The sequence below is a fragment of the Aureobasidium pullulans genome (genome assembly GCF_000721785.1).
Source record: "Aureobasidium pullulans EXF-150 unplaced genomic scaffold scaffold_35, whole genome shotgun sequence".
NCBI classification, from domain to species: domain Eukaryota; kingdom Fungi; phylum Ascomycota; class Dothideomycetes; order Dothideales; family Saccotheciaceae; genus Aureobasidium; species Aureobasidium pullulans.
In genome coordinates this window covers 87,180-99,905 of record NW_021941055.1, presented here as the reverse complement: position 1 = coordinate 99,905, position 12,726 = coordinate 87,180, and the positions used below count along the sequence as shown (strand labels likewise).

The window sequence follows — 12,726 nt, the reverse complement described above, 5'->3', positions numbered from 1 at the left end:
ATGAGGAGGCTACCGAGGTGAAGTCGGTCAAGGTTGATATCGAAGAGGCGTATTCGGAGAAGTCGGTCAGTGCGGACATAGAAGACGCTGGCGACATCGAGACACTGAAGGGGTTTGAGATTTCGTCGAGGTCGGTCAGGGTGTACAGAGAAGTAAGTAATGGTGGAAAAGATGATGTGCAAGCGTGATTTTCACCAGAGAAGGCTGTCAGAGTAGACGCTGGGGAAGCACAAGATGAGGTATTGGCACCGTCGTCTTGTGAGACTCGATCCACCGGGGACGATGGGATTGAAGTGGGTACTGTAAGTTGAATCTCAAGATCCTCCGTAAACTCCGTCAAAGTCGACATAGTAGATCCTGGTGTCGAGGGTGCATCAAAGTCGCAGAGTGACTCGAATCTCGATGGGCGAAGTTGCTCGCAAACAAGACCAGGTACAGCTCTTTCAAGATCACTGATATATATCTCTAACTATATTCAGCAATCAAGCGTCTATACGGTGTACATTGGATCCAAATACTCACTCCAGAAAACACCACAGCGCGAGCAATTCGACAAGGCACACGGTGACCTATTTTTCCCCGTCCCAGTCCGTTTGAACACAACCACTGAATGACCATTACGGCGACTATGAACCTTCCTGGCCCTTATGCTGCATGCCGAGCTCTGCCTGTCTGCATCACGTTCGCGCTTCGGGAGTGATTCGAGGAGTTTGCGGACGCTCATTTTCCTGCCGACAATCTCATTGCTTGGAGCGGAGGTAATCATCCGGCGGAGTATCTTTGGAATACATCTTGAGGTCTTCTGAGCGTCCGAATGTGGTAGGTGAGCTCGTGGTGATGGTTTCGGCATGGCGGAGGTGAGGAATGTCCGCATTCGGAAATTTTGGTGGACAAAGAATGATTCTTCAAATACGACCGTGTGACTTCTGGTAGGTATGGACGCAGTGTTCCAGAGATATAATGACACTAGTAGGTTCAGAATATCGTAATGGAGGTGTTGAAGAGTGATGGCCACAGAGATATGGGGATCAGGGGCCGTCAAAGCCACCTTCCACATGCACAACTATGTCAAAGTACCAAGCATATCAGGATTGTGCTGCTTTCTTTGTTCAAGAGAGTTGAAGAAAGAGATGCAATGTGTTGCTTTCTATACCAGATTGAGAATTGCAACAAAGAAGAACAGATACACTCACAAAACTCAACCACACATCCATACGAAACAATTATCCGTCAGCAAACTTGAATACACCCCCTCCAGAGCCTCCGTATCGGAACATATACACGGATAAATCATGGACATCCTGATCTACCCAGGGCTCTAAATCAATCGTGTGGGCCTGCTGGCGCAACTTCCTTCGAGCCGGCGGACTACCAATGGTGTTCACGCGAGGTCGTCTGATTAGGAAGAATCATAATTCCAAGCTTGGGAGATTGACTTGTGGAAATTGTTGCACTTTCTCACTGGAGCTTGATGTAGGATAGAATGTGCGCACTGCACTGTCATATTCTAATCGATCATCTTGCGTCTTCTCGAGTTGGTAGAGGAGAAGTAATCTAGTCTTGTAAGTATTGCGGGATGGTCATCCTCGAAGTAATTTGTACAATCTGTCAAAGTTTACAGGGATACAAAGCTATTGATCGATTAGATGTGTGAAAGCCATGTGCACTGGTCTTTTTCTGACTGCAAAGGGAACATCAAAACAGAGAGGGAGCCGGAGAACACATGAGACATAGTAGGCTGCGATTGGTGGAAGACAGAGGAATCACGAGATCACTATAGAGAGGCATGGAGACGTGATGGATACTGGGTGTGATATTATCGGTAATGGAAAGTGCATTGCTCAAAACTTATGAAGCCCCTGAACGCCAACGCTGATGTCTTTTGAATGTATGTGTAGTCGTTATACGTGAGTTGTCATTGCTTGTCGTGTTCTTTCGTGTTAAGCCTTGATAGGAAGTCAGTCAGAGAACCATTAGGGGCGATAGAGAGATAGATGCTTACTGTGAACCAGAGTGGAAACCGTGCAAGGCCAAAAAGAAGCCCAATTGATATTCGTCTGCCGCCCAGAAAGCGTAAACTGCCGTGTCGAGTGTCCCATAGTGTCGATGTAGTGCTTCAATGCTCTCTGATCTCAATGCAACATTCTGCAGATATCTTCGAGCTTTGCTTGGAGAAGCACTTTACATGGCAGGGTTGACAGGAGCCAGCATCTGGAGCCAGAGGAGTCTCCAGAAGATAGGGGCGGGAGGGGGGTAAGGGTCAGGGGTGGGAGGGCGAGGAACAGGCTCAGGCTTGGGGCCAACAGCACCATCAACAGGCTCAGGAGTGGTAAGCTCGGGAACAGGTTCAGGCTTGGGGGTGAAAGCGAGGCTCCAGGCGATGGGGGAGGACAGGAACCAAAAGGTGGGAGGAGCGAAGGGGCGAGAGTGACCAGCAACCTTGGTGCCGTCGGTGACCTCGTCGTGATTGGTAGTGCCCTTGGCGACGGGGGAGGCAGAGATTATGGCCTTAGTCTTGTTGGAAGTGCCACCGTTGTTGCCATTGTTCTTGATAGGAGTCTTGATGTGGAGATCAGACTCGACGATGGTGATTGAAGTGGTGAACATGGCTGGTAAGGAAGGTAAGCTTTTATACAGACGTGTCGAGTGATTGTGTAATTACTTCTGGTTGTGTTCGATTCGATTGCGCGTGTGATGATTCTCTGATGGAAAGGCTGCAGCATGTATGATGCTTTGTGCAAGGAGTGATAGGGAAGGTGGATGATCTATCAGTAGAGGCGAAAGATCTTATGTTTCTGTGCGTGTCGTGATTTGGAGAAGAGAGGAGACGAAGAAGTGTGCGCAAACATAACAGTCAATGTGTGAGAGCGAACCTCGAAGACTAGTCCGGATTGGGTAAGCGAACGAGAGGGTCGTCGTGCGGGTTCGTCCAATGTTCCGTTCCAGCTCTCTCAGGACGACAACGACACCTCAGCATTATTGCTGTCTTGCCTCACGGACTCGAGATTGGCCGCTCGAGGCTGGAAACACGCAGAGTCCTTGATGATCAGAATTTTGGCACCACCAGCGTTGGAATCTTCTTAGCAACGAATCGATTTGTCTATACAGATGTAGATAGAACTTTATATCTCAGAACTCAACCTATGTAATTTTGACATCTATATGTCAAGCCGTTCAACTTGAGCAACTATCGTGCACAGTGTCACGAGCGAGAGAGAGGACTACGCAGAGAATTGAATTGGACGTCGAGAGATCAATATGCACATTGTTCACTTGAAGAATTGAAGGTTGGAAATATTGTTCGTATCTTATCATAACGTTCATAATTATATATCAGACTGACCAACTGCCCAGCAGTGTATCAGGATAATGAACTCGGGGAGTTCTTGTTCTCATGACAGAAAACCTTGCCAAACCTTGCGAAAGTTGTTCAAGCCATTCGGGTTGTCTTCTTCGCCCTCATCTCAGCCATCTTTCTGGCAGTCTTGGAGCACTTCTTGTATTGGTAGTGCATGATAACAGCAGGCTTGACGACCTTGTGTGTATTGGGACTCAACATACCATGCTTATCCTTGGATTTGAACAATTTACGAGCCTGACGACCAAGATCGCCTCTTTTGTAGTCTCCAGGTATGTCAGTGTCATTTTCGGTGTCGGTGACATGGTGAAATGTTGAAGGAGAACTGGTGGGATCTTCCAACTCCGTAGCCATGAGCATAGCAAGTTTGAGAGCAGCTTTTCTTTGTCTTTTGAAAAGGTTCAACTGTCTTCTGCTCAAGCCTTGCGGTGTCGGGGGATACGAAGTGAAGCCGTCTGACTCTGTGACGATGGCAGTAGGGGAGGAAGGTAAGCCGGGAGTCGACGGAACATTAGGAGTGGAAGGAACACTTGGATTAGAGTGAAGATCAGGCGAGCCAGCGCCGATGGGAGAGTAAGTGCTGTGGTCAGTCATTGTCACCGGGACTTGGTTCGTCAATCTGCTGACTTTGAAGCAAGTTGGGAGAATCGTCACCTTATAAACAAGACCGAGTGAGACAAAGAATAATGTCTTTGTGGTAAGAGACAATCACACAATGGAATTCGAGATGAGACACTGAGCTTCAAAGACATTGTGAAAGAACAGTCAACAGACGAAGACTACAATGCGGTCAGTCCTTCTCGCGTCGAAGTTGGTTGTGAACATCCTTTGACTAACGTTACTTCCCTCGGAGCTCAATGAACTCGCGGCTTGGCTTTCTCTCACCAACGTCCATCGCGACTGCCATGAAGCTCTTGAGTCTTTGGTTACTTGCTTGGCATTCCATGCTGGTCAAGAACATTCAACGTATCATTGTAGCATCATCCAAAACAACAGATCAATTATTGAGTGCATCTTTAGAAGCCATGTCCGATCCAGAGTCGAACAAATCTCACGCGGCTCGCACTGACAGTGTGTCACAATCGGATCTCGTTCGCGTTGTACTAGCCAGAGCCAACAAAGCGAGACTTGCTGATGCAGGACTCGATGCCGATATACCAACCATCGCCGGCGTCCCCGGCATCAATGAAATTATCAACACCGCTGACACTCCTCGACAAGTTGACTTGCTTCTCCAACAGCCTGTCAAAAGCAACCCTCCGATACAAGATTATGAGATTCCTACTCCACAACAAGAGTCCGAAAGCTTGCAAACTTTTGCTGGGATAGCTGCCGCTCTGCGTCCTGCTTTTCAACCGCGGGCTGGTGAGATCCCACAGATGCCTCTGGAAGACGCGTGGGCCCTTGGTCTACATACTGTCCAGCATAACTTGCAAGTCAATAGCCCATGGCCTTACCAGATGCCGATGGTTCTCGTCCCTGTTAATCTGACCCAACGCCTACGAGAAGTCATCGCCGAAATTCCCACTCAAGATCAACAGCGCTTCATCGCCCTATCTCGCACTGACCAGGAGGCTCAGCTTGAAACGCTGATCCGCCTGAGACATGGGCGTCTTGAGAAATGGCAGATACTTCAAGCACAGCCCCGACCTCGACCTCGCGAAGCGTTCCACCCGCGATATCGCCTTGCCTTGGACCGACTCTCGCCTGAGTTGCAGGATACAGTCATGCACGTCGTCCCGAAAACGCAACAGTTCCTCCTCCACTTCAATGGCGAGTAGCAGCAGCAATTGATGGGAAAATGTACGACCGAGTTGAAGAACCTACGCAGGACCATCATGCATTTACACCCCTTGTTCCATCAGTTCCTGGAGCCGCACACGACCGAGTACATGCAATTGTTCTTGAGTTTCGGCTCTGAAGATCAAGTTGATATACTTACATGGAGCGGACTACCCACCGGTATTGATATGCCTGTATTCGCAAACGAAGATAATGCAGAAAAATTGGCTATGCACAAGCGCGGGTATATCAACTTGAGTCTTTGGGCGAAATCCGGTTCTCGGACCAAATGGCTTCTCAACCGAGGATATCACAATGCTATGTCTTGATATTCCTAGATAACCGCACGGTCATTCTGAAGAAGTCTTGGACTTCTGCTAACAGGTCATTCTTTTCACGAATTTTCTCAGACTGAATGTTAACTCTCATTCTCATTCTTTTTCCATTTTGCACATTCTTGTAACCCAATCTATGCTGCGAAACGAACTTGTTCTCGTATCTTGCGACCTGCAACCATTCAAGTAAGAAATACATCATCAAAAATTGATCTGATTTGATTTGATTTGATTATCTCAAGCTATTTACCCCGCAAGGGGTATGAGCTGTCGCTAACTAGTACGCATTCTGGCCAATCATGTGCGCCGATTTCAGTAGTAAGGAGGGTAATAGTATCTCAATTGAGATAGTCATCAAACGCCTGTCCAGAGTGCTCTTGTAATGAATGAGTTGTAAACTTCCTTCCCTTTGTTGTTTGAAGAGGTGTTAGCCTCCTCCATAAGGGCGATTCCCTATGTCGTGTTCTTCCTTATCAGCCGAACACTGCTTGGAGGCAGTTTCTAAGGGTAGGTGTAATGTCATAATTGGGTTTTCGAGCACCCTTTGCTGCGGGGTCTGCTAGCTAGTCTGCCAGACCGTCTGGCAGACTACTCTGGGTCAATCTGGTTCTCAAAAATTGATCGTGCAACGATCCACCAATGATCGAGGCAAGGGACAAGCAGGGTCATCTGTCCAGTAAACACGTTTTTGAGCAGGGTCACACCTGCAAGATCAGATAAGATGCGGAGATCCTCCACATGACTTCACACTCCCCTGTACTGAACAGTGTCACTTACACAGCTGTGTACATGCACAATGATTCTCCAAGCAAGAACGATTATGAAAGTCGGATAGTCACTTCGCATGGAGAGTCTGGTCTTGCTCGGAGTCAACGTGTGTTTTGGTGGGTGCAGTATTGTCTGTCACTGCAGTCGGAGAAGTGGAATAGCAGGAGAGCAAATCGGTAGGCTGTGACCTTCTCTCGGCGTGTCACACTTTTTCATAGCTGCTGTAGAAATGCACGCAACTACGAAAGATCTCTGCTTAGAGCATGGTAAGCGGTGTGACTCCGCGGACGACTGTACTGATTTTGAGGTTGTTGTGGATTTCTACAGCTCCGAAGATCCTGTCTATGAGCGTGGCAGGTGGCTCATACGGACAGTAATAATCGGCGTTTCTTCTGCGGACGACTTCACCAAGCCCGAAAGCATTGCTTATTTCTAGGATCCGAACGACCCCGTCATTACTTACCGGAGATAGCTGACAAGGACAACACAAAAACCGGCACCTATTCTTCGGACGACTTTGATAACATTAGGAATCTCTACAGCGTGGATACCGCTATGTGAAAGTTTGGAGATGGATGAGAGTAAACAGGGGGAAGCTTGGAGTATCGAGTCTCAACACGGAAGTCGCAGACACCACTTTCTGGAAAGCAGCTTGGTAGTTGCAACTCCGCTTCTAAGGTTCATCGCAACTGTCCTTCAAGTTCTGAGCACAGTTGAAACATGACATTCTTGTCACATATGCTTGACAATATCCACGAGCATCAATACTCGTCGCATTCTTTCTTTGAAAATGACCAGCAGACCATCTGATAGGGTTTAATCATACATCGCTATCCACCGAAGATCGCACCAAGTCGTCGTTCCTCAAGTACCCTCAGCTACCTACATCACCGCCAAGCTCTGACCAACACCACAAAGGACTACAAAGAGATGATCAAACCGTCCACAAGTGGCTGACCATTCCCTCGAAGGACTCGAAATTTAACTCTCAATGGTTCTTTGATAACCCCTTGGCATACCGACGCTTCCGTACAACCTCTTTGATGCCTTTTCGACGTTTTGGTCTAGCTCGTCCAAATTGCATCTTACGTACTGGGGAACAAAGACTTCAAAACAGAATTGACTATTCTCAATGCGGCCTACGAAGTTGTTTTATGCAAATGGGAGCGCCCGGTTGGCCTTGAACTTGATCGAAGCTTTTACACACAACGGTCGATTTTAGACCTGGGTTATTGCAGAATCAGTCGCCACGATGACAATCACACGCAACAGACCTCTCGAGGACGAACTCGCTGAAGGTCTCGATATAGAAGAGGTGTTGAGTATGAGCAGAGAGACACAAAGTGATCTTCTTGAAGTTCGCAGAGAAGCAAGATTGGACGCGAACCGACGTTCGGCCGAACAGGAATATGCAAGACGTGCTGCTCTACGAAGAGCTGGGCAGAGTCTACGTACTGGAGCAGCCCGCGGCAACGGTCAGTACGATGACTACATGGAGATCGACGGGGATTCTCCTCCACCTCGGCCCCCTCAGCAACCCCAGCAATACCAGCAACCATGGCCTCCCGTAGTACAAGCGCCGCAGAATGTCGAAGTTGCAGATCAGAACCTCAATGTCAGTGAGCAAAGACGACAGCGTTTGCGTCGGATCCTTCAAGACGCGAATACTCAGCTCACACAACCATTCGACGTTCTTGTTCCACGCATAGCTCACCTCTCTGGACCCAATCAAAGAATGCTGGTGCAACAGAACGCTGATGTACAAGACTTTGTTCTTTCCTTCCAGAGCCATCGAATCCAGGCGACAGTGCTCACAATGCTAAGAGAAGAGATGGATCAATTGACTGCACACGCGAGACAACTTTTACAAACGCATCATCTTTCGCATCCGCATTTATGCATCTTCAATCAGCTACCGTTCTTCATCATGCATCGACTTGCTCATGGCGATAGAGCGAGCTTACCATTATGGATCGCAAATTCAGAGCAATTGTGTGTGCGTCTGCTTGTACAGCGCGAGACAGCATGGCGCGAGGAGAGACAAAGGTATCATGACCTTCAGCGGGACATCTGGCAAGAGTTGGAGCGCCAACAAGGAGAACAACAACAGCCTGAACAGCAGTCACAACCGCCCGAGCAGCAAGAACAGCATCAGCAGAACCAGCAGGTCAATCGGGAGCAGGAATGGGAACGTGAAGAATGGCACCGAGCGAATAGGGAGCGATATCATCAACTGCAGTTCGAGAGTTACTATAACCAAGAGGGTGAACAAGCTGGGGTCCAAGCTGAACAGCGGGCTCAAGCTGAAAGACAGGCTCGAGCTGAACAACAAGCTCGGGCTGAACAGCAAGCTCAAGCACAACGACAATATCAGGCTATACAGCAAGCTCGGGCTGAACAGCAAGCTCAAGCAGAACGACAAGCTCAGGCTGAGCACCAAGCTCGAGCTCAGGCCCAGGCTCGGGCTCTACAAGATCATTTCCAGCAAGCTCAGGCTCAACATGATGCTCGCACTCGGGCGTATCTAAACAATTTCGACCCTAACCGCGACCCCTCGCCCCGTCACCTCATCCAAGCACGTATGAACCATCTCTCATTCGAGCAACAACGCAGCATCACACTCGTCCCCGCCAACATCCAAGAACATATCCTTCGTGCCGTTCCCAATGTTCAACGAAACATGATTGAAGCCATCCAGACCCAACAAGCTGCTCTTATGCAACGCATGTCTCATTTACCTCGGGCTGCCCAGACCTACCTCTCAAATAATGTGATTCACTATCAACATTATGTCCTTCGTCAGCCGCCTGCCGATCAGCTTCCGGAGCTCTGGCGGCGTGTCAACATCGAACGCGATTCGCAAGTGGCTGCTGAGGATGTCACACGTCCTTGGACTCAACCTCGTCCGCCAGGTTCATGAACCACTGGAGGTGCTGGTGGGAGATGACTGGTTTCTAACCCGACGGCAATCTCATAGACCGGACATAGTTTGCTACCGCTATCGCAGATACAAGCGTCTTACCTCCTGCTGATGTTCTGTTTTTTGTACACATTGAGATTTCTTCAGATGGTATAATCTTGGTTTTGTCCAGACATGTTGTATTCTTTTCCTTGTCTTTTTTCTCATCTCACGCTAGTACATCACACTATATAAGATGTTGTTTTTTCCAATGCGTTTTTCTCTAATCTCATTTCATACTACCACTTTTGCTTCTTCGTGTTATTTGCCGGCGACTTCGTTCTCCACTGGCTTCTGAGGTTTCTTTCTATACCATGTTGACATTTTACAATTCTCTTCTTCTCTATCGCTCTTGATATACTTCCTTTCACATGGCTATTTCGGTTTTCTCAGACCATCGCGGGAATATGTTTAATGTGTAAGAGTTAGTACCCAAGTCATCCAAACTAATAGTAAAGCTGCGTAGTATTTGTATATTCTTTGCGAAAGACGATTGTGAAAGATATTTTGTGAATGTAGTCCCGGAAGGGCCCGGAAGGGGTATTCGATTTATTACCTATATACTTGCTTTGATTATAGAGAGCTTTGTTTGACCATGTGGAATCACCAGGGTTAGATTTCGTGTGTGAGTGAAAGCGGTGGAGTGGGGGTATGGATAGGAAGGGAAAAGGAAGAAGAGTCCCAGAGTCCTAGCGAAAAGTGGAGGAAGAGGAGGTCTGGTTTGGGTTTTATCTGACAATGATTTGATCATCTGCTATACATTTGTTATTCTTGATTAATGTTGACAATGAAGGACCAAGGTGACCATGGCCGGCCTCCTTTCCCACACATCTCGTTTCATTGACACCTTGATTGATTTAGATATCCTCGACATCCTCATGACTGACAAACCAAACACCAGTCTCAGTGTTATTAGTAGCATTAGTCTGAACAACTTGCCCAAGCTTAAGAGCACCACTCTCAACAAGGCCACCAGCAACAGGACGTTGCAACTTATTAGCTCCACTCTTGACAGTAAAGTTGGCGAGTGAGATCTCATTAGGGTTTCTGTTGATGATGGTAGGCAGGCCGAAGTAATTCGCCGTGACCTCGTCGTAGTTGATGTGGAGTTCGAAGTAACCGCGGTAGTAGATGTCTTGCCATTGCAACTCTTCGTTGGCGTGGACCAACCAGTTTGAGGCGTTGTTTGCTGCGGTGAGTGTGATGTTTTGACCGTAGGGGCAGGGCGACGACACGGCGGAGCCGGCGAACTCGACACCGATGCTGTTGTTGCCAGAGGTGGAGTTGTAGCTTGCGTGGTCTAGCCAGACGAGATCGGATACCCATGAGGCGTGAGAGTCTCCGGACATGACAATATTGTTTCCGATGCCATTATTATAGAGATGAGAGAGCGTACGGTTCCTATTTGCGTTATAGCCGTCCCACGCCTTGAAAGGGTACGGTCAGCAGAGTCCTATGGAAGAATTTGGGATGTGGTACTTGTTCAACAAGCCAGCTCACAAATTGGGTTCGACACCAACGAGACGACGTCATGGACCCCGTCTCATCGATGCTAGTCAATTGTGCAAGGCCGACTCGCTGTGTACCTACAGCTTACTCACATCGTAGTCCAAAGGATTAGTGTTGCCATAGGCGGCGGATTCGTTGACGCGGGAGAAGACTGGGTGACATATTAGCAAAATTTCAAAATTTTGAGGAAGTCACCCACCAGTCTGAGAGCCGATGATACGCCAAGCAGCACCACGGTTTGCAGATTGAGTCAATTGGTTGTAGAACCAATTCTCCTGTCTGCTGCCCATCATACTTCTTCCAGCATCGTTGCTGATGTCATGAACGTAGTCGGTGTTCCAGTACAAATCAGTGATGGAACGATCGTATTGACGAGTATCAAGCATGACCAAGTCAAACAGACTGCCAATGCTGAAGCTTCTCCAGATACGGAGGTTGTCGTCCATCTCGACTTGACGGATGGGCATCCACTCAAAGTATGCTCTGACCGCATTCATCTTTCTCTGGTCAACCGACACACCGCCATCACTGACGAAGGAGGCCTCGGTGTTGTTGAGCTCAGAAGCACCATCGCGGTATGTGTTGTCTGAAACCTCATGATCGTCCCAAACAGGGATCCAAGGGTAGGCTTGGTGGGAAGCGAGGAGATCGAGATCGGTACGGTAGGTAGCGAGGCGTTCGCGGTAGTCGTAGAGGGTGGTAATAACGCGTTCGGGCTTGGGGATACGGTTGATGCTGTAGCCGTAGCCATAATCACCATCGCCGGCGTACTCGTAGATGTAATCACCGAGATGGATGACGTAGTCTACAGAGTCCTTTCGCACAGGGTTTCCGTAGGCATTGAAGAAGCCGAAGGCTGAGTTATGTTAGTCTTGGATAGATTAAGAGATGGGATTGGCGTACGGAAGTTGCTGCAAGAGTAGACAGCAAGTCCAACCTCAGCAGTATAGTCGTTGGCATCAGGGGCGGTCTTGGTGCGACCAAGGGGACTGGTCTTGTTGGAGCCGCAGACGTTGAATTGGTAATAGTAGCGAGTGAAGGCAGTCAGGTTCTTGGCCTCGACCTGGACGCACAAGGATTAGCCCACGACTCAAGCTTTGAAATACTGTTCTCCTTACCTTGACGGTGTAGTCGACATCGGAGGAAGTGTAAACAGTACCGCTGCTCTCAACATGTGTGAAGTTTGAGGACTTGGAAACCTTGAACTGAACACAGACAGGAGCAGTACTGGCAGTCAAGTTGGCACCGTGGCTGTACAGCGGCACGTAACCAGAGACGGTCGAGTTGTCGTTGACACTATCAAACATGGGAGCAACACGAGTCCACAAGATGACCGAGTCAGAGTACGGGTCACCAGAAGCAACGCCATGGGTAAAGTTCAGCTGCGAAGCAGTGTACTGAGTACCAGGGACATTACGCTTGTTGACCTTGTGAAGAGAGATACCGAGACCAGGATGATGATCAGAAGGACTGCGGTAGTTCAAATTCTGGGTCCAGCTCGCAAGAGCGAGGGACGAAAAGGAAAGCAAAGAGATGGCAGAACGCATTGTGCTTGCAGTGGAAAGCCAATTGAATAGCTCCTACCTTTTCTTAAATCTACAACGGGAATCTAGCTTGTCTTTGTACCTTCCGGAGGTCGGGTAGAGCTGTGGAATCGATCAAGGATTGCTCAGTGACATTGTGTTCATGTCGGGACCCGCAACCATGTCAAATATGCCACTGACGATGTCGGATAGATGCCGAAGCCAATGGGAGATGGTTGATTTGACATGCTCTATGCTGTAGCGAGCCGGCCTGCCTGTTTCGACAAGGCTGCGGGACAAGATAGAGAGATGCTGTGGAAAAGGCGGAAGGGACGACTGTGTTGCCAGGGTACAACGTGCTTGTTTGGCCGGCGTCATTGGCCGAACGTTCGTCTTGGCATGGCAAGCTTTCCATATCGAAGCTTGAGCAAAGACAGAATAATAGCGGGGCTGGGGACGACAAGAGGGAATGGCTTGTTATCCGGCAAGTGA

At 48.6% G+C, this 12,726-nt stretch overlaps 4 protein-coding genes across 4 annotated transcripts; 2 read left to right on the top strand and 2 right to left on the bottom strand.

Moving 5' to 3' along the window:
- Positions 1-2,181: 2,181 nt before the first annotated feature.
- On the bottom strand, positions 2,182-3,952 carry M438DRAFT_339975 (uncharacterized protein; the record flags this gene model as incomplete). The annotated part of the gene is made up of 2 exons (XM_029904276.1): positions 2,182-2,609; positions 3,562-3,952. The coding sequence occupies 2 exons, from the start codon at positions 3,950-3,952 to the stop codon at positions 2,182-2,184; spliced, it is 819 nt and encodes a 272-aa protein (XP_029755397.1).
- Positions 3,953-4,383: 431 nt separating this feature from the next.
- On the top strand, positions 4,384-5,548 carry M438DRAFT_369645 (uncharacterized protein; the record flags this gene model as incomplete). Its single annotated transcript, XM_029908117.1, has 1 exon — positions 4,384-5,548. The coding sequence occupies one exon, from the start codon at positions 4,384-4,386 to the stop codon at positions 5,137-5,139; it is 756 nt and encodes a 251-aa protein (XP_029755396.1). The 3' UTR covers positions 5,140-5,548.
- Positions 5,549-7,458: 1,910 nt separating this feature from the next.
- M438DRAFT_409675 (uncharacterized protein) lies at positions 7,459-9,246 on the top strand. The gene has a single exon (XM_029910030.1). The coding sequence runs from the start codon at positions 7,496-7,498 to the stop codon at positions 9,161-9,163; it is 1,668 nt and encodes a 555-aa protein (XP_029755395.1). The 5' UTR covers positions 7,459-7,495; the 3' UTR covers positions 9,164-9,246.
- Positions 9,247-10,059: 813 nt separating this feature from the next.
- M438DRAFT_339972 (uncharacterized protein) lies at positions 10,060-12,258 on the bottom strand (the record flags this gene model as incomplete). The annotated part of the gene is made up of 5 exons (XM_029904275.1): positions 10,060-10,629; positions 10,804-10,862; positions 10,911-11,567; positions 11,615-11,774; positions 11,830-12,258. The coding sequence occupies 5 exons, from the start codon at positions 12,256-12,258 to the stop codon at positions 10,060-10,062; spliced, it is 1,875 nt and encodes a 624-aa protein (XP_029755394.1).
- Positions 12,259-12,726: the final 468 nt, after the last annotated feature.